The following is a 25,281-nucleotide window of genomic DNA, read 5'->3' as shown; positions in this document are numbered from 1 at the left end:
GAAAGCTGGGGAGGGACTCTGGATCAGGGGGTGTAATGGCAGGACGAGGGGTAAGGGTTTCAAACTGAAAGAGGGTAGATTCAGGTTGGATATTAGGAAGAATTCCTCTCCTGTGAGGGTGGTGAGGCGGTGGAACAGGTTGCCCAGGGAGGTTGTGGATGCCCCATCCCTGGAGGTGTTCAAGGCCGGGCTGGATGGGACTCTGAGCAACTTGGTCTAGTGGGAGGTGTCCCTGCCCAGGGCGGGGGGCTTGGAACTAGATGGTCTTTAAGGTCCCTTCCAACCCAAACCATTCTATGGTGCTGTGATTCTATGATCACGAAATGACAGAGCTCCTTTCCTTCCTCTCTGACGACAAACGAGCATGGAATCTCCCAGTCTCCCACTGCTGAGATTAAAGACAAAGTTTATTGTCCAGGAGGGGGGGCATCAGGGCCAGCACTCGGGGATGGGGCACAGCTGGTCCCGCGTCGTCGTCTGGGCCGGCTGTAGGGATTTTGGGCCCGACGCTGGACGCGGGAGCTTCCTCTAATCCGCACGGGCCCGGGGCTGCTGGAACGGCTGCCGCTCTCGAGCGCTGGGGAGTCGCAGGAGGAGCCCGATGGCAGCTGGCTGGCGGTGCTGGGGCTGCTGGTCTCGGGTGCTGGGGAGCGGTGGGACGGGTCCAGCCCCGGCAGGCTGGGGGTGCTGCTCTCAGCACTCGGGGCTGGCGCAGGGCTCCTGGTGCGGCGTGTTCGTCTGGGCCGGCTGTAGGGATCTGGGGCCCGACGCTGCGCGCGGGAGAGGGCTCGCACCCGCGTGGGCCCAGGGGTGCTGGAGCCACTGCTGCCCTCGAGTGCTGGGGAGCCGCAGGAGGACCCCGACGGCAGCTGGCTGGCGGTGCTGGGGCTGCTGGTGTTGGGTACCGGGGAGCCATGGGACGGCCCCCGCCCCGCCTGGCTTTGGGTGCTGCTCCCAGCACTTGGGGCTGGCATTTGCCTGTTCTCATGGCGTCTTCTAGGCCGGCTGTATGGAATTTGGGCTCGATGTTGCAGCCGAGAGCGGGTTCGCGTGCGGTCAGGTCCAGGTGGGCTGGAGCAGCTGCCGCTCGCACGAGCTGGTGAGCTGTGGCCCGGCCTTGATGCCGCCTGGCTGGCAGTGCCAGGGCTGCTGGTCCCCGGCGCCTGGGAGCCCCGGGAAGACCCCGATGCAGACTGGATCCCACTCTCGAGTGCTGGGGAGCTGTGGGACAGCCTTGCTGCCGCCTGGCTGGCAGTGCCAGGGCTGCTGCTCCCAGGTGCTGGGGAGCCCCGGGAAGGCCCCGCTGCTGCCCGGCTGGGGCTGGCGAGCTCCGAGGTGGCACTGGAGGCTGTAAGGGGAAGCAGGAAGGTCAAGGGCACGGCCCCCCAGGCCCGGGGCAGGATAGGCCAGGAGCGGTGCCCCCAGCCCTCCTGGAGCAGAGAGGCTCTGCCAAGCCCACCCTGGGCACCCGCTGCCAGGCCTCGCCTGGCCCCTGGCCCCCGGGCACCCGGGTGCTTTGCCTCTTACCGGTGCCCAGGCCAGCACAGCTGTCGCACTCCCAGCTGGCCGTGCTGCTGCTCAAAGAGGAGCAGTGTCTGTGGGTGCCCTCGGCAGCGCAGGAGGAGCACAGGAGCAGTTCCCAGGGCCTGGGGAAGAAAACACGTCCATGGCTGTGAGGACAAAGTGACCACAGCACGGGACTGTCTGGCAGAGCTCTTGCTCTCAGTCCTTGCGCTTGAAGCCCTCGGCCAGACTGAGATCCCGTGCAGAGCCCCAGGGTGCAGCGTTGGCAACTTACCCCCCTTCCTCTGCCTGCTCCCTGCCTCCTGGGCAAAGGCAAACACTGGCATCGCAGCGGCTGTGCCTCTCTCTTTCTCCTGCGTATGCCTGGCCGTCCTCCCATGATGGTAGACTGATGGAGAAAGGAAAACTGATGAGCCCCCGCTACCCGACATGAGGCAGATGCAGGGCGTCCCTGCTCTTCCCCCCCTGCCCTTTTTCCAACTCCTGCCTGAAGCTGAAGCCCAGACTCATGGCACAGCGGAGGACCAGGACTGCTGGCTGGGGCAGGCCCTGGCACGGCACAGCGCTTGCACCCTCCTGTCTCATGAGCCAGGCAGAAGGACACCAACCTGAAGGGCATTCGGATCCCCATGATGAGCATTTCCGGGAGAAATGCACTCCTGTCTCTGCAGAGCGGGCACCGGAAGCAAAAAATTCCAGCGTTCAGAGCCTGTGCCTGCAGGAGAAACATAAGGAGCCCAAGTAAGGCCCTGGTGGTGCTGAGCGCCTGCCGTGCCCCAGGGGCGAGGGGATGGCTCCTACCTGGATGCAGCCCCTGTGGAACCAGGCGTGTTTGCAGGCGGGGCACACCATGGTGCCGTAGGACTTTTGGTCCCCCACAGGCTCCAGGCAGATGAGGCAGGTGGTGTTCTCCTCCGGAGCCGCCTCCACTGCCTGCTCTGGGCGGTGCTCCCAGCAGAGGGACCTGCGGGTCAGAGGAGAGGGATGGGTGAGGTGAGAAGTGCTGGGCCCTTCTTTCCCGGTGGTGGTGGGGAGGAGGTGAGAGGAGGTACCTGTATGGAGACAGGAACTGGGTGACGCATCCACCCTCCCCGGCACAGGGGAGATGGAAGCTGCGCCTGCAGCCCATCATCGAGCAGGTGATGGTGGCCCCGCTCTCGCCGCAGACGAAGCAGTACTGGAAAGAGCAGAGCAGCCCCCGTCAGCAGCAACGTCAGGGCCTCCACAGCCAGCCCCACACCTCCGGGCAGAGCGCGGGATGCGGCCGCGGCTGGGTCACAGCCCGCAGCTGCGCCTGGCGGAGGAGGCTCCTGTGCTGGAGCCTCTGTGGAGCTGCTGGGAGCAAGACGTTTGTGCCAGAGGTGCTTGGAATGGCGGGGATTTCTTTCCTGGGGTCTGGGCTAAGCTCTGCCAAACCTCTCCTGGCACCGATCTCCCTGCTCTTCTCAGATCCTCACCTTGCGTTCTGCACACCGGATCGCACGCCGAATATCCTCAGGGACGAATCCCCTGAATCCCTCGTCCTCGTCCCATTGCCGAAAAAGCTGGTTGGCAAAAAACTGCAGAGGAGAAAAGAGGAGGAGGTGATGAGCAGAGCGGGGCAGGGACTGCCTGTCGGAAAGCTGGAGGGAGCCCCGAGGGAACTCACCAGGCAAAACTCATGGGCGCAGAGCCCATGCTTCTGCAGCTTGCGCCCGCAGATGCCCGGGTCAGCCTCTGCCCGGCGACACAGCATGCATGCTGGAGGGGAGAGAGCAAACGGCACCAGGAATGAGCACCTCTGCGGGGCCGGGGGAAGCGTCCCTGAGGGATTGCCCCCAAGGGCCTGTCTGTCCCTGCCCAGCCGGGCCAGTGCAGGCAGGGGTGTCCCAGCAGGTGCCCACTGCCCAGCCTGGGCCCCGCTCCCCCGGGGCGCTCGGGGACCTCCTGCCTCCCCCCCGCCACCGCTCTTGGCCCCACGCTGACCGCCGCGATGGCCCCTCTGCCAGGCTTGGGGAGGGATGCTTTGCTCTCACCCTGCTCCATCGAGTCGGGAGCCATCTCCTCCGTGGCTGACATGGCACACGACGACGGTGAGCGTTTGGAGAGTCCCTGTCCCAGCAGCGCTGGGCTGTCTCCTCCAAATGCTCCTCCGCTGACCCTGCGGGAGAAGCGGGACGTGGGTGAGCTTGCAGCACAGGCCCAGAGCCCCGAGGTGTGGGGCTCCCTCCTCCCCTGGCAGCCCCGCGCAAGCCCCGTCCCTCCCCTGCCCTCTCCTCACCTCTCCAGGTCAGACTGATGCCCGGCCGCGGCCTTTTTGTAGCCTTGGCGCCAGCGTGTCACAGTGGCCACTGTGACATCAGCACCATTGTCCTGCGTGCGCCCCAAACACGGACAGGGATGCCCTCGGCCACCTGCCACCCACTGTGCCTTGGAGTCAGGCAAAATCCTACTGGGCAGCCTGCTCCAGGGGACCCTGCTTGAGCTGGCGCTTGGACTCAATGGTCCCAAGAGGTGTTTTCAAAGTTCTATAGCGCAAAATGGATTCTGAGGAAAGGGAAAAAAACAACATCCCAAACCCAAAATGAAAACGTGACTGAGACGAATTTCGGCAGGCACAGAGAGGAAAACAAAAGGAACAGAACTCCAGAGAAAATACAGACTTTCTTCTTCATCTACGTGATACTTTGGCTATTTCCTTTTCCATCTTCTGTCCTCTAACTTGTCCCTCTCACAACAAGACTGGTTTCATCCTTCTTATCTCAGCAGTGTATTTCCCCAATCCTTGACTTGCCATTTCAACTCTGGTTTACCTGAAATAAACAACAGGGATTCTCAGTGGAAGAGACTTGCACAAGCCTCTCGACTGCTGACCATTCACCTCTACCAGTGCCCACAGCCATCTCCTAACACACCTGAGCTTCCCGTCCTTCTGCGAGGGAAAGATTCTAGAAAAGTCTAGGAAGGAGCAGGCAGGACAGGGAAGACTGAAACCTTCCCTTGCTCGCCGCCTTCCTGAAGGCCTACGAGGATGTCTCGTGGAGCAATAGAAGAAAACCCAACCGGAGGGAAGTGCAGAGCAGAGGCCATTTACCCTCAGAAACTTACTGTACCTGGGCTCGGTACTTACCGTAGAGGGCAGCCAAAGGAGCTGTTTCTTCAGTCCCTGGGGGGCTTTGGCAACGGTGCTGCAGTACAAGCTCTGATCCAAGGTCAGGAGGAGTCCCCAGGGGAAGGCAGCCCAGGCTGCGGGCTCAGGTGAGCGCCCCGGCAGCAGGGCCATTTCCTCACCAAGCGCCGCGGAGCCCACCACTGAACCTGCCAGGTGTGAGGGTGCTCCCAGGGCCGGACTGAAATCCTCATTTAATCATCGTTTAAATTGCCTCTTAAGCCACTGCCAAACCACTGTTTCGGACTTGCGGGTGATGTGGTGGTTGGAGGCCGTCTTGGGTATAGCGGTCATATGGATGGACCACTTGGTGGATAAGGAACTGGCTAGATGGCCACGCTCAAAGGGTTTACATTCAATGGCTCAACATCCAAGTGGAGACCGGTGATGAGTGGTGTTCCTCGGGTCAGTACTGGGACGGGTGCTCTTTAACATCTTTGTCGGCAACACGGACAGTGGGATTGAGTGCACCCTCAGCAAGCGTGCCGATGACACCAAGCTGTGTGGTGCGGTCGACACGCTGGAGGGAAGGGATGCCATCCAGAGGGACCCGGCCAGGCTGGAGAGGTGGGCCCGTGCGAACCTCATGAAGTTCAGCCGGGCCGAGTGCAAGGTCCTGCACCTGGGTCACGGCGATCCCAGGCACAGATCCAGGTTGGGTGGAGAATGGCTTGAGAGCAGCCCTGAGGAGAAGGACTCGGGGGTGCTGTTGGACGAGAAGCTCAACATGAGCCGGCAATGCGCGCTTGCAGCCCAAGAAGCCAACTGCATCCTGGGCTGCATGAAAAGCAGCATGGCCAGCAGGTGGAGGGAGGTGATGCAGCCCCTCTACTCCGCTCTGGTGAGACCCCCCCTGGAGCACTGCGTGCCCCTCTAGAGTCCTCAGCACAAGAAGGACACGGACCTGCTGGAACGGGCCCAGCGGAGGGCCACGAAGATGATCAGAGGGCTGGAGCACCTCTGCTATGAGGACAGACTGAGAGAGTTGGGGGTGTTCAGCCTGGAGAAGAGAAGGCTCCGTGGAGACCTTATGGCAGCTTTCCAGTACCTGAAGGGGGCCTACAGGAAAGCTGGGGAGGGACTCTGGATCAGGGGGTGTAATGACAGGACGAGGGGTAAGGGTTTCAAACTGAAAGAGGGTAGATTCAGGTTGGATATTAGGAAGAATTCCTCTCCTGTGAGGGTGGTGAGGCGGTGGAACAGGTTGCCCAGGGAGGTTGTGGATGCCCCATCCCTGGAGGTGTTCAAGGCCGGGCTGGATGGGACTCTGAGCAACTTGGTCTAGTGGGAGGTGTCCCTGCCCAGGGCGGGGGGCTTGGAACTAGATGGTCTTTAAGGTCCCTTCCAACCCAAACCATTCTATGGTGCTGTGATTCTATGATCACGAAATGACAGAGCTCCTTTCCTTCCTCTCTGACGACAAATGAGCATGGAATCTCCCAATCTCCCACTGCTGAGATTAAAGACAAAGTTTATTGTCCAGGAGGGGGGGCATCAGGGCCAGCACTCGGGGATGGGGCACAGCTGGTCCCGCGTCGTCGTCTGGGCCGGCTGTAGGGATTTTGGGCCCGACGCTGGACGCGGGAGCTTCCTCTAATCCGCACGGGCCCGGGGCTGCTGGAACGGCTGCCGCTCTCGAGCGCTGGGGAGTCGCAGGAGGAGCCCGATGGCAGCTGGCTGGCGGTGCTGGGGCTGCTGGTCTCGGGTGCTGGGGAGCGGTGGGACGGGTCCAGCCCCGGCAGGCTGGGGGTGCTGCTCTCAGCACTCGGGGCTGGCGCAGGGCTCCTGGTGCGGCGTGTTCGTCTGGGCCGGCTGTAGGGATCTGGGGCCCGACGCTGCGCGCGGGAGAGGGCTCGCACCCGCGTGGGCCCAGGGGTGCTGGAGCCACTGCTGCCCTCGAGTGCTGGGGAGCCGCAGGAGGACCCCGACGGCAGCTGGCTGGCGATGCTGGGGCTGCTGGTGTTGGGTACCGGGGAGCCATGGGACGGCCCCCGCCCCGCCTGGCTTTGGGTGCTGCTCCCAGCACTTGGGGCTGGCATTTGCCTGTTCTCATGGCGTCTTCTAGGCCGGCTGTATGGAATTTGGGCTCGATGTTGCAGCCGAGAGCGGGTTCGCGTGCGGTCAGGTCCAGGTGGGCTGGAGCAGCTGCCGCTCGCACGAGCTGGTGAGCTGTGGCCCGGCCTTGATGCCGCCTGGCTGGCAGTGCCAGGGCTGCTGGTCCCAGGTGCTGGGGAGCCCCGGGAAGACCCCGATGCAGACTGGATCCCACTCTCGAGTGCTGGGGAGCTGTGGGACAGCCTTGCTGCCGCCTGGCTGGCAGTGCCAGGGCTGCTGCTCCCAGGTGCTGGGGAGCCCCGGGAAGGCCCCGCTGCTGCCTGTCCGGGGGTGCTGGGGCCGGCGAGCTCCGAGGTGGCACTGGAGGCTGTAAGGGGAAGCAGGAAGGTCAAGGGCACGGCCCCCCAGGCCCGGGGCAGGATAGGCCAGGAGCGGTGCCCCCAGCCCTCCTGGAGCAGAGAGGCTCTGCCAAGCCCACCCTGGGCACCCGCTGCCAGGCCTCGCCTGGCCCCTGGCCCCCGGGCACCCGGGTGCTTTGCCTCTTACCGGTGCCCAGGCCAGCACAGCTGTCGCACTCCCAGCTGGCCGTGCTGCTGCTCAAAGAGGAGCAGTGTCTGTGGGTGCCCTCGGCAGCGCAGGAGGAGCACAGGAGCAGTTCCCAGGGCCTGGGGAAGAAAACACGTCCATGGCTGTGAGGACAAAGTGACTGTGGCACGGGACTGTCTGGCAGAGCTCTTGCTCTCAGTCCTTGCGCTTGAAGCCCTCGGCCAGACTGAGATCCCGTGCAGAGCCCCAGGGTGCAGCGTTGGCAACTTACCCCCCTTCCTCTGCCTGCTCCCTGCCTCCTGGACAAAGGCAAACACTGGCATCGCAGCGGCTGTGCCTCTCTCTTTCTCCTGCGTATGCCTGGCCGTCCTCCCATGATGGTAGACTGATGGAGAAAGGAAAACTGATGAGCCCCCGCTACCCGACATGAGGCAGATGCAGGGCGTCCCTGCTCTTCCCCCCCTGCCCTTTTTCCAACTCCTGCCTGAAGCTGTAGCCCAGACTCATGGCACAGCGGAGGACCAGGACTGCTGGCTGGGGCAGGCCCTGGCACGGCACAGCGCTTGCACCCTCCTGTCTCATGAGCCAGGCAGAAGGACACCAACCTGAAGGGCATTCGGATGCCCATGATGAGCATTTCCGGGAGAAATGCACTCCTGTCTCTGCAGAGCGGGCACCGGAAGCAAAAAATTCCAGCGTTCAGAGCCTGTGCCTGCAGGAGAAACATAAGGAGCCCAAGTAAGGCCCTGGTGGTGCTGAGCGCCTGCCGTGCCCCAGGGGCGAGGGGATGGCTCCTACCTGGATGCAGCCCCTGTGGAACCAGGCGTGTTTGCAGGCGGGGCACACCATGGTGCCGTAGGACTTTTGGTCCCCCACAGGCTCCAGGCAGATGAGGCAGGTGGTGTTCTCCTCCGGAGCCGCCTCCACTGCCTGCTCTGGGCGGTGCTCCCAGCAGAGGGACCTGCGGGTCAGAGGAGAGGGATGGGTGAGGTGAGAAGTGCTGGGCCCTTCTTTCCCGGTGGTGGTGGGGAGGAGGTGAGAGGAGGTACCTGTATGGAGACAGGAACTGGGTGACGCATCCACCCTCCCCGGCACAGGGGAGATGGAAGCTGCGCCTGCAGCCCATCATCGAGCAGGTGATGGTGGCCCCGCTCTCGCCGCAGACGAAGCAGTACTGGAAAGAGCAGAGCAGCCCCCGTCAGCAGCAACGTCAGGGCCTCCACAGCCAGCCCCACACCTCCGGGCAGAGCGCGGGATGCGGCCGCGGCTGGGTCACAGCCCGCAGCTGCGCCTGGTGGAGGCGGCTCCTGTGCTGGAGCCTCTGTGGAGCTGCTGGGAGCAAGACGTTTGTGCCAGAGGTGCTTGGAATGGCGGGGATTTCTTTCCTGGGGTCTGGGCTAAGCTCTGCCAAACCTCTCCTGGCACCGATCTCCCTGCTCTTCTCAGATCCTCACCTTGCGTTCTGCACACCGGATCGCACGCCGAATATCCTCAGGGACGAATCCCCTGAATCCCTCGTCCTCGTCCCATTGCCGAAAAAGCTGGTTGGCAAAAAACTGCAGAGGAGAAAAGAGGAGGAGGTGATGAGCAGAGCGGGGCAGGGACTGCCTGTCGGAAAGCTGGAGGGAGCCCCGAGGGAACTCACCAGGCAAAACTCATGGGCGCAGAGCCCATGCTTCTGCAGCTTGCGCCCGCAGATGCCCGGGTCAGCCTCTGCCCGGCGACACAGCATGCATGCTGGAGGGGAGAGAGCAAACGGCACCAGGAATGAGCACCTCTGCGGGGCCGGGGGAAGCGTCCCTGAGGGATTGCCCCCAAGGGCCTGTCTGTCCCTGCCCAGCCGGGCCAGTGCAGGCAGGGGTGTCCCAGCAGGTGCCCACTGCCCAGCCTGGGCCCCGCTCCCCCGGGGCGCTCGGGGACCTCCTGCCTCCCCCCACCACCGCTCTTGGCCCCACGCTGACCGCCGCGATGGCCCCTCTGCCAGGCTTGGGGAGGGATGCTTTGCTCTCACCCTGCTCCATCGAGTCGGGAGCCATCTCCTCCGTGGCTGACATGGCACACGACGACGGTGAGCGTTTGGAGAGTCCCTGTCCCAGCAGCGCTGGGCTGTCTCCTCCAAATGCTCCTCCGCTGACCCTGCGGGAGAAGCGGGACGTGGGTGAGCTTGCAGCACAGGCCCAGAGCCCCGAGGTGTGGGGCTCCCTCCTCCCCTGGCAGCCCCGCGCAAGCCCCGTCCCTCCCCTGCCCTCTCCTCACCTCTCCAGGTCAGACTGATGCCCGGCCGCGGCCTTTTTGTAGCCTTGGCGCCAGCGTGTCACAGTGGCCACTGTGACATCAGCACCATTGTCCTGCGTGCGCCCCAAACACGGACAGGGATGCCCTCGGCCACCTGCCACCCACTGTGCCTTGGAGTCAGGCAAAATCCTACTGGGCAGCCTGCTCCAGGGGACCCTGCTTGAGCTGGCGCTTGGACTAAATGGTCCCAAGAGGTGTTTTCAAAGTTCTATAGTGCAAAATGGATTCTGAGGAAAGGGAAAAAAACAACATCCCAAACCCAAAATGAAAACGTGACTGAGACGAATTTCGGCAGGCACAGAGAGGAAAACAAAAGGAACAGAACTCCAGAGAATATACAGACTTTCTTCTTCATCTACGTGATACTTTGGCTATTTCCTTTTCCATCTTCTGTCCTCTAACTTGTCCCTCTCACAACAAGACTGGTTTCATCCTTCTTATCTCAGCAGTGTATTTCCCCAATCCTTGACTTGCCATTTCAACTCTGGTTTACCTGAAATAAACAACAGGGATTCTCAGTGGAAGAGACTTGCACAAGCCTCTCGACTGCTGACCATTCACCTCTACCAGTGCCCACAGCCATCTCCTAACACACCTGAGCTTCCCGTCCTTCTGCGAGGGAAAGATTCTAGAAAAGTCTAGGAAGGAGCAGGCAGGACAGGGAAGACTGAAACCTTCCCTTGCTCGCCGCCTTCCTGAAGGCCTACGAGGATGTCTCGTGGAGCAATAGAAGAAAACCCAACCGGAGGGAAGTGCAGAGCAGAGGCCATTTACCCTCAGAAACTTACTGTACCTGGGCTCGGTACTTACCGTAGAGGGCAGCCAAAGGAGCTGTTTCTTCAGTCCCTGGGGGGCTTTGGCAACGGTGCTGCAGTACAAGCTCTGATCCAAGGTCAGGAGGAGTCCCCAGGGGAAGGCAGCCCAGGCTGCGGGCTCAGGTGAGCGCCCCGGCAGCAGGGCCATTTCCTCACCAAGCGCCGCGGAGCCCACCGCTGAGCCTGCCAGGTGTGAGGGTGCTCCCAGGGCCGGACTGAAATCCTCATTTAATCATCGTTTAAATTGCCTCTTAAGCCACTGCCAAACCACTGTTTCGGACTTGCGGGTGATGTGGTGGTTGGAGGCCGTCTTGGGTATAGCGGTCATATGGATGGACCACTTGGTGGATAAGGAACTGGCTAGATGGCCGCGCTCAAGGGGTTTACATTCAATGGCTCAACATCCAAGTGGAGACCGGTGATGAGTGGTGTTCCTCGGGTCAGTACTGGGACGGGTGCTCTTTAACATCTTTGTCGGCAACACGGACAGTGGGATTGAGTGCACCCTCAGCAAGTGTGCCGATGACACCAAGCTGTGTGGTGCGGTCGACACGCTGGAGGGAAGGGATGCCATCCAGAGGGACCCGGCCAGGCTGGAGAGGTGGGCCCGTGCGAACCTCATGAAGTTCAGCCGGGCCGAGTGCAAGGTCCTGCACCTGGGTCACGGCGATCCCAGGCACAGATCCAGGTTGGGTGGAGAATGGCTTGAGAGCAGCCCCGAGGAGAAGGACTTGGGGGTGCTGTTGGACGAGAAGCTCAACATGAGCTGGCAATGCGCGCTTGCAGCCCAAGAAGCCAACTGCATCCTGGGCTGCATGAAAAGCAGCGTGGCCAGCAGGTGGAGGGAGGTGATGCAGCCCCTCTACTCCGCTCTGGTGAGACCCCCCCTGGAGCACTGCGTGCCCCTCTAGAGTCCTCAGCACAAGAAGGACACGGACCTGCTGGAACGGGCCCAGCGGAGGGCCACGAAGATGATCAGAGGGCTGGAGCACCTCTGCTATGAGGACAGACTGAGAGAGTTGGGGGTGTTCAGCCTGGAGAAGAGAAGGCTCCGTGGAGACCTTATGGCAGCCTTCCAGTACCTGAAGGGGGCCTACAGGAAAGCTGGGGAGGGACTCTGGATCAGGGGGTGTAATGACAGGACGAGGGGTAAGGGTTTCAAACTGAAAGAGGGTAGATTCAGGTTGGATATTAGGAAGAATTCCTCTCCTGTGAGGGTGGTGAGGCGGTGGAACAGGTTGCCCAGGGAGGTTGTGGATGCCCCATCCCTGGAGGTGTTCAAGGCCGGGCTGGATGGGACTCTGAGCAACTTGGTCTAGTGGGAGGTGTCCCTGCCCAGGGCGGGGGGCTTGGAACTAGATGGTCTTTAAGGTCCCTTCCAACCCAAACCATTCTATGGTGCTGTGATTCTATGATCACGAAATGACAGAGCTCCTTTCCTTCCTCTCTGACGACAAATGAGCATGGAATCTCCCAGTCTCCCACTGCTGAGATTAAAGACAAAGTTTATTGTCCAGGAGGGGGGGCATCAGGGCCAGCACTCGGGGATGGGGCACAGCTGGTCCCGCGTCGTCGTCTGGGCCGGCTGTAGGGATTTTGGGCCCGACGCTGGACGCGGGAGCTTCCTCTAATCCGCACGGGCCCGGGGCTGCTGGAACGGCTGCCGCTCTCGAGCACTGGGGAGTCGCAGGAGGAGCCCGATGGCAGCTGGCTGGCGGTGCTGGGGCTGCTGGTCTCGGGTGCTGGGGAGCGGTGGGACGGGTCCAGCCCCGGCAGGCTGGGGGTGCTGCTCTCAGCACTCGGGGCTGGCGCAGGGCTCCTGGTGCGGCGTGTTCGTCTGGGCCGGCTGTAGGGATCTGGGGCCCGACGCTGCGCGCGGGAGAGGGCTCGCACCCGCGTGGGCCCAGGGGTGCTGGAGCCACTGCTGCCCTCGAGTGCTGGGGAGCCGCAGGAGGACCCCGACGGCAGCTGGCTGGCGGTGCTGGGGCTGCTGGTGTTGGGTACCGGGGAGCCATGGGACGGCCCCCGCCCCGCCTGGCTTTGGGTGCTGCTCCCAGCACTTGGGGCTGGCATTTGCCTGTTCTCATGGCGTCTTCTAGGCCGGCTGTATGGAATTTGGGCTCGATGTTGCAGCCGAGAGCGGGTTCGTGTGCGGTCAGGTCCAGGTGGGCTGGAGCAGCTGCCGCTCGCACGAGCTGGTGAGCTGTGGCCCGGCCTTGATGCCGCCTGGCTGGCAGTGCCAGGGCTGCTGGTCCCAGGTGCTGGGGAGCCCCGGGAAGGCCCCGATGCAGACTGGATCCCACTCTCGAGTGCTGGGGAGCTGTGGGACAGCCTTGCTGCCGCCTGGCTACCGGTGCCTGGGCTGCTGGTCCCGGGTGCTGGGGAGCCCCGGGAAGGCCCCGCTCCTGCCCGGCTGGGGCTGGCGAGCTCTGAGGTGGCAGTGGAGGCTGTAAGGGGAAGCAGGAAGGTCAAGGGCACGGCCCCCCAGGCCCGGGGCAGGATAGGCCAGGAGCGGTGCCCCCAGCCCTCCTGGAGCAGAGAGGCTCTGCCAAGCCCACCCTGGGCACCCGCTGCCAGGCCTCGCCTGGCCCCTGGCCCCCGGGCACCCGGGTGCTTTGCCTCTTACCGGTGCCCAGGCCAGCACAGCTGTCGCACTCCCAGCTGGCCGTGCTGCTGCTCAAAGAGGAGCAGTGTCTGTGGGTGCCCTCGGCAGCGCAGGAGGAGCACAGGAGCAGTTCCCAGGGCCTGGGGAAGAAAACACGTCCATGGCTGTGAGGACAAAGTGACCACAGCACGGGACTGTCTGGCAGAGCTCTTGCTCTCAGTCCTTGCGCTTGAAGCCCTCGGCCAGACTGAGATCCCGTGCAGAGCCCCAGGGTGCAGCGTTGGCAACTTACCCCCCTTCCTCTGCCTGCTCCCTGCCTCCTGGACAAAGGCAAACACTGGCATCGCAGCGGCTGTGCCTCTCTCTTTCTCCTGCGTATGCCTGGCCGTCCTCCCATGATGGTAGACTGATGGAGAAAGGAAAACTGATGAGCCCCCGCTACCCGACATGAGGCAGATGCAGGGCGTCCCTGCTCTTCCCCCCCTGCCCTTTTTCCAACTCCTGCCTGAAGCTGAAGCCCAGACTCATGGCACAGCGGAGGACCAGGACTGCTGGCTGGGGCAGGCCCTGGCACGGCACAGCGCTTGCACCCTCCTGTCTCATGAGCCAGGCAGAAGGACACCAACCTGAAGGGCATTCGGATCCCCATGATGAGCATTTCCGGGAGAAATGCACTCCTGTCTCTGCAGAGCGGGCACCGGAAGCAAAAAATTCCAGCGTTCAGAGCCTGTGCCTGCAGGAGAAACATAAGGAGCCCAAGTAAGGCCCTGGTGGTGCTGAGCGCCTGCCGTGCCCCAGGGGCGAGGGGATGGCTCCTACCTGGATGCAGCCCCTGTGGAACCAGGCGTGTTTGCAGGCGGGGCACACCATGGTGCCGTAGGACTTTTGGTCCCCCACAGGCTCCAGGCAGATGAGGCAGGTGGTGTTCTCCTCCGGAGCCGCCTCCACTGCCTGCTCTGGGCGGTGCTCCCAGCAGAGGGACCTGCGGGTCAGAGGAGAGGGATGGGTGAGGTGAGAAGTGCTGGGCCCTTCTTTCCCGGTGGTGGTGGGGAGGAGGTGAGAGGAGGTACCTGTATGGAGACAGGAACTGGGTGACGCATCCACCCTCCCCGGCACAGGGGAGATGGAAGCTGCGCCTGCAGCCCATCATCGAGCAGGTGATGGTGGCCCCGCTCTCGCCGCAGACGAAGCAGTACTGGAAAGAGCAGAGCAGCCCCCGTCAGCAGCAACGTCAGGGCCTCCACAGCCAGCCCCACACCTCCGGGCAGAGCGCGGGATGCGGCCGCGGCTGGGTCACAGCCCGCAGCTGCGCCTGGCGGAGGAGGCTCCTGTGCTGGAGCCTCTGTGGAGCTGCTGGGAGCAAGACGTTTGTGCCAGAGGTGCTTGGAATGGCGGGGATTTCTTTCCTGGGGTCTGGGCTAAGCTCTGCCAAACCTCTCCTGGCACCGATCTCCCTGCTCTTCTCAGATCCTCACCTTGCGTTCTGCACACCGGATCGCACGCCGAATATCCTCAGGGACGAATCCCCTGAATCCCTCGTCCTCGTCCCATTGCCGAAAAAGCTGGTTGGCAAAAAACTGCAGAGGAGAAAAGAGGAGGAGGTGATGAGCAGAGCGGGGCAGGGACTGCCTGTCGGAAAGCTGGAGGGAGCCCCGAGGGAACTCACCAGGCAAAACTCATGGGCGCAGAGCCCATGCTTCTGCAGCTTGCGCCCGCAGATGCCCGGGTCAGCCTCTGCCCGGCGACACAGCATGCATGCTGGAGGGGAGAGAGCAAACGGCACCAGGAATGAGCACCTCTGCGGGGCCGGGGGAAGCGTCCCTGAGGGATTGCCCCCAAGGGCCTGTCTGTCCCTGCCCAGCCGGGCCAGTGCAGGCAGGGGTGTCCCAGCAGGTGCCCACTGCCCAGCCTGGGCCCCGCTCCCCCGGGGCGCTCGGGGACCTCCTGCCTCCCCCCCGCCACCGCTCTTGGCCCCACGCTGACCGCCGCGATGGCCCCTCTGCCAGGCTTGGGGAGGGATGCTTTGCTCTCACCCTGCTCCATCGAGTCGGGAGCCATCTCCTCCGTGGCTGACATGGCACACGACGACGGTGAGCGTTTGGAGAGTCCCTGTCCCAGCAGCGCTGGGCTGTCTCCTCCAAATGCTCCTCCGCTGACCCTGCGGGAGAAGCGGGACGTGGGTGAGCTTGCAGCACAGGCCCAGAGCCCCGAGGTGTGGGGCTCCCTCCTCCCCTGGCAGCCCCGCGCAAGCCCCGTCCCTCCCCTGCCCTCTCCTCACCTCTCCAGGTCAGACTGATGCCCGGCCGCGGCCTTTTTGTAGCCTTAGCGCCAGCGTGTCACAGTGGCCACTGTGACATCAGCACCACTGGCCTGAACACGGACAGGGATGCCCTCGGCCACCTGCCTCCCACTCTGAGATGGCCACCGCCTCACAGGGCGCCTATGAAGTGCCGAGGCGGGGGCCTGAGCCCATGTAACTGGGGCGGCTGCTCCTGCAGCCAGGGCAGAGTCACACGCCAGGTCTCCCGGGATGCCTTTGAGGGTGGCACTGTTGGCCAAAAGGTGCTGGCCAGGCAGGGCAACTGCAGGGCTCCCGCCCTGGCCAAGGAACGTCTCTGCTCCTGCCCCCGGTACGGGCAGCGCTGCCAGCAGGTCGGGGAAGGTGATCCTTCCTTCTGCACCGCACCGGTAAGGCTGCACCTGCAGCACTGCCTGCGGTTCCAGGCTCCCCGGTACCAGGGGCAGAAGCCACCTTTGAGCCTGGCCTGGGCTCACACAGCAGAGGACCTCGGGACACGCGGTGGGTGGCTGGGGCACAGCAGAGGACCTTGGGACGGCACCTCAGTGTCGCAGGTGGCCCAACACCTTTCTCCTGAACTTCTTAGCGCTTTGGTGACGTGCTGCCTCCAGAAGAAAAAGCAGCAGGAGCACAAGCTGGGGAGTCACGGCGGGAATGGCCTTCTTCCATGGCAATAAACTGTCTTTCAGAGTGAGCGCGAGCCTTTCCTTGGTGGGGTAGGAAACTGCAAGTTGCTGTGGGACAGCTTCAGAGGCGCCCAAAAGGGGCATATGCAAGCAAAGAGAGCAGGGGAGCCCCTCTCTCGGGCAGCTCTCACCCTGGCCTGTGCCTTTACAGGTGATTTTGGGGACTTCCCTGCTGGAGGAGTGTGGAGGGAAAGCTTTTGGGTTGAGAGTTTGCATCCCATCTCTCTGTACTCTGCCAAAACTCTCCCCTTGGCTCAGTCTTGTGCCAGCCGCTGCCTGATCCGAAAGGCCGTGGTCTCTCCTCTGGGCAGAGCCCAGGGCTGGTGGCCACTCACTGGGCAAGACTCCCTGGCAAGAGGGTGTGGGGCAGCTTCGGAGGCCGTGGGTGGGAGTGTTGATCTGTTTGAGTGTGAAAAGGCTCTGCAGAGGGACCTGGACAGGCTGGATCCATGGGCTGTCAAGCAGTGGAAAACACTGCCCAGGGAAGTGGCTGAGTCACCATCCCTGGAGGTATTTCAAAGACGCGTAGACGTGGCGCTTAGGGACATGGTTTAGTGGTGGACTTGGTAGAGTTAGATTAACAGTTGGCCTCGACGATCTTAAGGGTCTTCTCCAACCTCCATGATTCTATGATTCTGATTACCGCTTAATTATTAGCTAATCACCATTTGATTACCATTGGATTTTCATTCAAGCATTGATTAATTACCATTTGATCATCGCTTAAGCATTAACAGAACCCTTTTAGTTAACCCCACAAGGGTGACTTCTCGGAATAATTCACCTGCAACAGCAGGACAAAAACCAGACGGTGTCTCAGGCACAACCAGAGTAGGAAAAAAGCAATGTGAAACCCAGCATTGGAGAATCCGGGTCCGAAATGCAATTCAGGACCAAGAAAGAAACCTGAAACCCCAAGAAGCCCTTCTACAATACTGGCTGGCTGACACCGCGGAGAGTGACGAGAGGATTCCCAGGCTGCCTCCTTCAGCTCCTGCTTTGAGAGGGTCCTCAGCCATCCTCTTCTGCCAGCCCCCTTCCAAGCCAAACTCTGGCGCTCAGGATTTCCTTCTCACCAGGCTTTCAGAGACGTCGCTCGGCCTTCCGGCGCCAGGCCATTACAGAGCTGCGTTAGCTACATGCCGACAGAGGCAAACGGTGCCAGGGAACAAGCACCTCGGTGACAGGGAGGCTGTGCGTGGCCACAGCTCTTTGGCCAGCTGCACTCGAGATCCATTGCTCGGGAGAGCCTCAGAGCTCACATCACAATCCATTCCCTGAAGAGCACTACCTGTTCTGGCCGTGTCTAGACCTCGCGTCTTCCCAATCACCGCAGTCAAGAATAGAAGGACAAAGTGCTGCCACGGAGTCCACTTTCGGACCCTCTGTACCTCCTTTCCTTCCTCATTACCTCTTTGTTGGCAGCAAAGCCCGTCGGGCCTCCCAGGTTCCCCTGCCTTCCTCAGAGAGGACAGCTGCTCCCTACTTTAAGGAATCAACTGCCATGTGGCATCGAGGCCTCTCGGGAAGGCACCTAACGCACACACTGTAAGACTACCTATAGTTTGCCTGAAGAGCAGAGGGTTGTTCATGTCCAGACAGCCACCCCATTGGATTTCCTTTGTGCTTTGCTCACCACTATTTGATTCTGCCTTCTAGCACTCCGCCAGCTTCACAGAGCTCTTCAGCAGCCACTCTGCAAGCAACTCTTTTCTCCTTCCTGCACTAGAAACGCACTTATCGGTCTCCAACAGTAGGGAAATTTGTTTTGATGAATGACGTTTCTCAGGCCCCTTGCTACTCTCCTGTGGACCACATGGGATTTTTGTGCTCCGAGGGGCATGTGACGGGACTCAAGTCCTCAGGAAGGGGCACTGCTCTCACTGTCCTGAACTCCGTGGAGTGAATTCCTTACCGTGTGTTTGCAATCTCCATTTAAAAGGATTTCTTGGCGTACGCTGCAAGAAGGAAGCCTTCAGTTGGTACAGCAGCAATAATGTTGGGGAGCAGTTTTGTGTTGTATGACACAAATCTGAGTGGAGTGTCCAACACACCGGAAGGCCGTGCTGCCATTCATCGAGACCTGGACAGGCTAGAGAATTGGGCGGAGAAGAAGCTAGTGAAGTTCAACAAGGGCAAATGTAGGGTCCTGCACCTGGGGAGGAATAACCTCATGCACCGGTCCAGGTTAGGACTTGACCTGCTGGAGAGCAGCTCTGCAGAGAGAGACCTGGGAGTCCTGGCGGACAACGAGTTGACCATGAGCCAGCACTGTGCCCTTGTGGCCAAGAAGGGCAAGGGCATCCTGGGGTGCACTAAAAAGAGCGTGGCCAGGAGGTGGAGGGAGGTCATCCTCCCCCTCTGCTCTGCCCTGGTGAGGCCACATCTGGAGTGTGTGTCCAGTGCTGGGCTCCCCGGTTCAAGAAAGACAAGGAACTACAGGAGAGAGACCAGTGGAGGGCTACGAAGATGATTAGGGGACTGGAGCACCTCCCTGATGAGGAAAGGCTGAGAGACATCTGAGTCTGTTTAGCCTGGAGAAGACTGAGGGGGGATCTCATCAATGCTTATCAGTATCTAAAGGGCGGGTGTCCAGAGGAATGGGCCAGACTCTTTTCAGTGTTGCCCAGCGACAGGACAAGGGGCAACGGGCACAAACTGGAACACGGGAAATTCCACCTCCACATGAGAAAAAACTTCTTTACTTTGAGAGTGCCAGGGCACTGGCACAGGCTGTGCAGAGAGGTGGTGGAGTCTCCTTCTCTGGAGATATTCCAAACCCGCCTGGAAGCGTTCCTGGGCACCCTGCTCTGGGTGAAGCTGCTTTGGCAGGGGGGCTGGATTAGATGATCTCCAGAGGTCTCTTCCAACCCATACCCTCCTGTCATTCTGTGAACAGGACCCCGAACTGGGCAACAGGGTATGACCTTTGGCTACTGTACAAACACCATCTACAGAAATCTTCATGTCACAAATAAAGACGTGCCACTGAACTTAGATTTAAAGAAAAGTAACTTTGCCACTTTACCCCAAGTCTATCAAACCTAGGCAGTGTGGATGAGAATTTGTTAGAGCCTTGTCCAGAACAAAACACTTGAAGCACCCTTTCTGCATGCCCTTCTGTGCGACCCCCTGGCTGACGCGCCAGGTTATAGCCATGTTCAGAACAAAACGGTTGAAGCTTGTCAAAAATCGCAGGGGCCGGGGTGCGTGGCGCTGGGAAGCGAGCTGCGAGGGCCATGCCGGGTGGGCGGGCGCAGCCCATATTGCCGGGAGATGGACGGCAGCACCCACTGCACTGTGCCGGGCCAGGCTGCCCTCCAAGGGGCAGGGGCAGAGACCACCGGTCCCGGTGGGCGTGAGCTCCCCTGGGGAAACTGAGCAGGCTGTGGGGCCAGCGAGGCCCCAAGCGCCCAGCCATGGTGCTGGGCAGCCGGCCGAGGCCAGCCCGCTAGGAGGGAGGTGGTCTGGGGAAGGTGCTGCCAAGCCCCAGGGAGAGGACAACCCTCTGGGCCCAGCCCCTAACGCTGCCCCTCCAGAAAGGGAGAGGAGGAGGAGGAGGAGGAAGCCGAGAAATGAGTGTGGAATCACCCCGTGCTGAGGTTAACGGCCAACTTTATTGTGCTGAAGGAGGCGGATCAGGGCCAGCACTCGGGGACACAGCACGGCTGGTCCTGCATCGTTGTCCGGGTCGGCTGTAGGGAATTTGGGCCCGGCGCTGTACGCGAGACCTTTCCCTCATCCGCACGGGCCTGGGGATGCTGGAACGGCTGCCGCTGTTGAGCGCTGGGGAGCTGCAGGAAGACCCCGATGGCAGCTGGCTGGCGGTGCTGGGGCTGTTGGTGTTGGGTACCAGGGAGCGGAGGGACGGCCCCAGCTCCGCCTGGCTGGGGGTGCTGCTCTCAGCACTTGTTGCAGACACGCGGCTCCTGGCACATTGTCTTCTTGGCTGGATGTAGAGATTTTGGGCCCGACGTTGCACGCGGGAGTGGTTTCGCGTGCAGTCAGGTCCAGTCGGGCTGGAGCAGATCCCACTTTCGAGTGGTGGGGAGCCATGGGATAGCCTTGATGCCACCTGGCTACCAGTGCAGAGGCTACTGGTCCCACGTAGAGAGCCATGGGAAGGCCCTGCTTCTGACTGACAGGTTGTGCTGGGGCTGCTGGTCACAGGTGCCAGGGAGCCTTGGAAAGACCCCGATGTGGACTGGATCCCACTCTCGAGTGCTGGGGAGCTGTGGGACTGCCTTGATGCCACCTGGCTACTGGTGCCTGGGCTGCTGCTCCCAGGTGCTGGGGAGCCCCGGGAAGGCCCCGCTCCTGCCCGGCTGGGGCTGGCGAGCTCCGAGGTGGCAGTGGAGGCTGTAAGGGGAAGCAGGAAGGTCAAGGGCACGGCCCCCCAGGCCCGGGGCAGGATAGGCCAGGAGCGGTGCCCCCAGCCCTCCTGGAGCAGAGAGGCTCTGCCAAGCCCACCCTGGGCACCCGCTGCCAGGCCTCGCCTGGCCCCTGGCCCCCGGGCACCCGGGTGCTTTGCCTCTTACTGGTGCCCAGGCCAGCACAGCTATCGCACTCCCAGCTGGCCGTGCTGCTGCTCAAAGAGGAGCAGTGTCTGTGGGTGCCCTCGGCAGCGCAGGAGGAGCACAGGAGCAGTTCCCAGGGCCTGGGGAAGAAAACACGTCCATGGCTGTGAGGACAAAGTGACCACAGCACGGGACTGTCTGGCAGAGCTCTTGCTCTCAGTCCTTGCGCTTGAAGCCCTCGGCCAGACTGAGATCTTTTGGACCTCTGTACCTCCTTTTGGACCCTCTGTACCTCCTTTCCTTCCTTGTTACCTCTTTGTTGGCAGCAAAGCCCGTCAGGCCTCCCAGGTCTCTCAACGCTGAACTGGCCCTTTGGCTGGCTGTACCCCAGGGTCTGGACCCCAATGAATGGCCCATCAAGTTGGAGAGCACCCACCACCACTGTCTGTTGGAAAAGATGAGTTTTGTCCAGTCTCTTTCCCTTTCTCCTCTCCCACTTCCCTCAGTGCCTTTTATTTCTGTCTCGCCAGCCTCTGCTTCCTTGGCCTGAAGTCTCACTCTGTTTGGACTCCTGTTTTGCAAAGGAGCTGGGGCTTTTGCCATCTAATATTCCTTGGAAAAAGCAAAACTCAACTGTGTAAACCAACCCTACTACAGCTATATTCTACACCCCTCAGCGGGAAACACATGCAAAGGCAAACGATGCTGTACGTCATGCAGGAGGGCACCGCTTGAGACCATTGAGTCCAAGCGCCAGCTCAAGCAGGGTCCCCTGGAGCAGGCTGCCCAGTAGGATTTTGCCTGACTCCAAGGCACAGTGGGTGGCAGGTGGCCGAGGGCATCCCTGTCCGTGTTTGGGGCGCACGCAGGACAATGGTGCTGATGTCACAGTGGCCACTGTGACACGCTGGCGCCAAGGCTACAAAAAGGCCGCGGCCGGGCATCAGTCTGACCTGGAGAGGTGAGGAGAGGGCAGGGGAGGGACGGGGCTTGCGCGGGGCTGCCAGGGGAGGAGGGAGCCCCACACCTCGGGGCTCTGGGCCTGTGCTGCAAGCTCACCCACGTCCCGCTTCTCCCGCAGGGTCAGCGGAGGAGCATTTGGAGGAGACAGCCCAGCGCTGCTGGGACAGGGACTCTCCAAACGCTCACCGTCGTCGTGTGCCATGTCAGCCACGGAGGAGATGGCTCCCGACTCGATGGAGCAGGGTGAGAGCAAAGCATCCCTCCCCAAGCCTGGCAGAGGGGCCATCGCGGCGGTCAGCGTGGGGCCAAGAGCGGTGGTGGGGGGAGGCAGGAGGTCCCCGAGCGCCCCGGGGGAGCGGGGCCCAGGCTGGGCAGTGGGCACCTGCTGGGACACCCCTGCCTGCACTGGCCCGGCTGGGCAGGGACAGACAGGCCCTTGGGGGCAATCCCTCAGGGACGCTTCCCCCGGCCCCGCAGAGGTGCTCATTCCTGGTGCCGTTTGCTCTCTCCCCTCCAGCATGCATGCTGTGTCGCCGGGCAGAGGCTGACCCGGGCATCTGCGGGCGCAAGCTGCAGAAGCATGGGCTCTGCGCCCATGAGTTTTGCCTGGTGAGTTCCCTCGGGGCTCCCTCCAGCTTTCCGACAGGCAGTCCCTGCCCCGCTCTGCTCATCACCTCCTCTTTTTCTCTGCAGTTTTTCGCCAACGGACTTTTTCAGAAACGGGTTAGATATGTAGAACCCATGGGATTTTTACCTGAAGATATCTGGCTTACAATTGAGTACGCAGAATGGAAGGTAAGGACTCCAGAAGATGAGGGAGATTTGTACAGGAGAGGTTTGGCAGAGCTTAGCCCAGACCCCAGGAAAGAAATCCCCGCCATTCCAAGCACCTCTGGCACAAACGTCTTGCTCCCAGCAGCTCCACAGAGGCTCCAGCACAGGAGCCTCCTCCGCCAGGCGCAGCTGCGGGCTGTGACCCAGCCGCGGCCGCATCCCGCGCTCTGCCCGGAGGTGTGGGGCTGGCTGTGGAGGCCCTGACGTTGCTGCTGACGGGGGCTGCTCTGTTCTTTCCAGTACTGCTTCGTCTGCGGCGAGAGCGGGGCCACCATCACCTGCCGGGAGACGGGCTGCAGGCGCAGCTTCCATCTCCCCTGTGCCGTGGAGGGTGGATGCGTCACCCAGTACTTTGAGATCTACAGGTAAGGCCAGCCGGCCCTCGCGGAGGAGCCTCTTTGCCCTCAGTCCCCTTCCTGCCCGCATCAGCAAAACCAGAAAGGAACCCCCAGTGAGAGTTCTACGCGGGCGGTCACAGGCAGAGCCAGAGCAGGGCAATTGCTGGGGCTCCTTCACACCGCCTCTAGCCTCATCGCCACCACCAGAAGAAGGACCCAGCACTTCTCACCTCACCCATCCCTTTCCTCTGCTCCCCAGGGCCTTCTGCTGGGAGCACCGCCCAGAGCAGGCAGTGGAGGCGGCTCCGGAGGAGAACACCACCTGCCTCATCTGCCTGGAGCCTGTGGGGGACCAAAAGTCCTACGGCACCATGGTGTGCCCCGCCTGCAAACACGCCTGGCTCCACAGGGGCTGCATCCAGGCTCATGCCATCCACGTTGGATACTTCAGCTTCTGCTGCCCACTTTGTCGCAATGAACATCGATTTATGATGGAAATGCTCAACATGGGCATCCGAATCCCCAAGAGGTTGGTGTCCTGCCTGGCTCTCGGGACAGGACGGTGCAAGCGCTGTGCCGTGCCAGGGCCTGCCCCAGCCAGCAGTCCTGGTCCTCTGCTGTCCTGGCAGTCTGGGCTACAGCTTCAGGCAGAAGTTGGAAAAAGGGCAGGGGGGGAAGAGCAGGGACGCCCTGCATCTGCCTCATGCGGGCTAGCGGGTGGCTTATCAATTTTCCTTTGTCCATCAGTTTACCGTCATGGCAGGGTGGCCAGGCAGATGCAGGACTACGCGCGAGGCACAGCCGCTGCGATGCCAGTGTTTGCCTTTGTCCAGGAGGCAGGGAGCAGGCAGAGGAAGGGGGGTAAGTTGCCAACGCTGCACCCCAGGGCTCTGCACGGGATCTCAGTCTGGCCGAGGGCTTCAAGCACAAGGACTGAGAGCAAGAGCTCTGCCAGACAGTCCCGTGCTGTGGTCACTTTGTCCTCACAGCCATGGACGTGTTTTCTTCCCCAGGCCCTGGGAACTGCTCCTGTGCTCCTCCTGCGCTGCCGAGGGCACCCACAGACACTGCTCCTCTTTGAGCAGCAGCACGGCCAGCTGGGAGTGCGACAGCTGTGCTGGCCCGAGCACCGGTAAGAGGCAAAGCACCCGGGTGCCCGGGGGCCAGGGGCCAGGCGAGGCCTGGCAGCGGGTGCCCAGGGTGGGCTTGGCAGAGCCTCTCTGCTCCAGGAGGGCTGGGGGCACCGCTCCTGGCCTATCCTGCCCCGGGCCTGGGGGGCCGTGCCCTTGACCTTCCTGCTTCCCCTTACAGCCTCCACTGCCACCTCGGAGCTCGCCGGCCCCAGCACCCCCGGCCAGGCAGCAGCGGGGCCTTCCCGGGGCTCCCCAGCACCTGGGAGCAGCAGCCCAGGCACCAGTAGCCAGGTGGCATCAAGGCAGTCCCACAGCTCCCCAGCACTCGAGAGTGGGATCCAGTCCACATCGGGGTCTTTCCAAGGCTCCCTGGCACCTGTGACCAGCAGCCCCAGCACAACCTGTCAGTCAGAAGCAGGGCCTTCCCATGGCTCTCTACGTGGGACCAGTAGCCTCTGCACTGGTAGCCAGGTGGCATCAAGGCTATCCCATGGCTCCCCACCACTCGAAAGTGGGATCTGCTCCAGCCCGACTGGACCTGACTGCACGCGAAACCACTCCCGCGTGCAACGTCGGGCCCAAAATCTCTACATCCAGCCAAGAAGACAATGTGCCAGGAGCCGCGTGTCTGCAACAAGTGCTGGGAGCAGCACCCCCAGCCAGGCGGGGCGGGGGCCGTCCCATGGCTCCCCGGTTCCCAACACCAGCAGCCCCAGCACTGCCAGCCAGCTGCCATCGGGGTCCTCCTGCGGCTCCCCCAGCACTCGAGGGCAGCAGTGGCTCCAGCACCCCTGGGCCCACGCGGGTGCGAGCCCTCTCCCGCGTGCAACACCAGGCCCAGAATCCCTACAGCCGGCCCAGAAGACGACGTGCCAGGAGCCCTGTGCCTGCAACAAGTGCTGAGAGCAGCACCCCCAGCCAGGCGGAGCTGGGGCCGTCCCTCCGCTCCCTGGTACCCAACACCAACAGCCCCAGCACCGCCAGCCAGCTGCCATCGGGGTCTTCCTGCAGCTCCCCAGCGCTCAACAGCGGCAGCCGTTCCAGCATCCCCAGGCCCGTGCGGATGAGGGAAAGGTCTCGCGTACAGCGCCGGGCCCAAATTCCCTACAGCCGACCCGGACAACGACGCAGGACCAGCCGTGCTGTGTCCCCGAGTGCTGGCCCTGATCCGCCTCCTTCAGCACAATAAAGTTGGCCGTTAACCTCAGCACGGGGTGATTCCACACTCATTTCTCGGCTTCCTCCTCCTCCTCCTCCTCTCCCTTTCTGGAGGGGCAGCGTTAGGGGCTGGGCCCAGAGGGCTGTCCTCTCCCTGGGGCTTGGCAGCACCTTCCCCAGACCACCTCCCTCCTAGCGGGCTGGCCTCGGCCGGCTGCCCAGCACCATGGCTGGGCGCTTGGGGCCTCGCTGGCCCCACAGCCTGCTCAGTTTCCCCAGGGGAAGCTCACACCCACCGGGACCGGTGGTCTCTGCCCCTGCCCCTTGGAGGGCAGCCTGGCCCGGCACAGTGCAGTGGGTGCTGC

The 25,281-nt window shown here is 62.1% G+C and overlaps 3 protein-coding genes across 3 annotated transcripts; 1 reads left to right on the top strand and 2 right to left on the bottom strand.

The window, feature by feature from the left end:
* Positions 1 to 1,534: 1,534 nt before the first annotated feature.
* Positions 1,535 to 4,786, bottom strand: LOC128915727 (G2/M phase-specific E3 ubiquitin-protein ligase-like; the record flags this gene model as incomplete). The annotated part of the gene is given in 8 exon segments (XM_054216462.1): positions 1,535 to 1,646; positions 1,799 to 1,912; positions 2,133 to 2,270; positions 2,272 to 2,313; positions 2,315 to 2,488; positions 2,577 to 2,692; positions 2,982 to 3,083; positions 4,634 to 4,786. Coding segments are annotated over 8 exon segments (951 nt in total), but the record flags the coding sequence as incomplete, so codon positions are not given.
* Positions 4,787 to 6,144: 1,358 nt separating this feature from the next.
* Positions 6,145 to 10,531, bottom strand: LOC128915726 (PHD finger protein 7-like). Its single transcript, XM_054216460.1, has 12 exons — positions 10,379 to 10,531; positions 9,530 to 9,621; positions 9,285 to 9,409; positions 8,919 to 9,010; positions 8,728 to 8,829; positions 8,323 to 8,447; positions 8,072 to 8,234; positions 7,879 to 7,985; positions 7,545 to 7,658; positions 7,274 to 7,392; positions 7,045 to 7,094; positions 6,145 to 6,606 (listed from the first exon to the last, which is right to left on the bottom strand). Exons 1-12 carry the CDS (start codon positions 10,529 to 10,531, stop codon positions 6,145 to 6,147), a joined length of 1,704 nt encoding a protein of 567 aa, XP_054072435.1.
* Positions 10,532 to 10,747: 216 nt separating this feature from the next.
* Positions 10,748 to 24,960, top strand: LOC128915725 (PHD finger protein 7-like). The gene is made up of 12 exons (XM_054216459.1): positions 10,748 to 10,822; positions 12,483 to 12,581; positions 21,360 to 21,451; positions 21,572 to 21,696; positions 21,971 to 22,062; positions 22,147 to 22,248; positions 22,528 to 22,652; positions 22,885 to 23,154; positions 23,373 to 23,486; positions 23,639 to 23,757; positions 23,937 to 24,002; positions 24,869 to 24,960. Exons 1-12 carry the CDS (start codon positions 10,748 to 10,750, stop codon positions 24,958 to 24,960), a joined length of 1,371 nt encoding a protein of 456 aa, XP_054072434.1.
* Positions 24,961 to 25,281: the final 321 nt, after the last annotated feature.

This window comes from Rissa tridactyla, chromosome 10, assembly GCF_028500815.1.
Source record: "Rissa tridactyla isolate bRisTri1 chromosome 10, bRisTri1.patW.cur.20221130, whole genome shotgun sequence".
Lineage (NCBI taxonomy): Eukaryota > Metazoa > Chordata > Aves > Charadriiformes > Laridae > Rissa > Rissa tridactyla.
The sequence above is the reverse complement of the archived record's forward strand: the minus strand, read 5'-3'. Positions and strand labels throughout refer to the sequence as shown.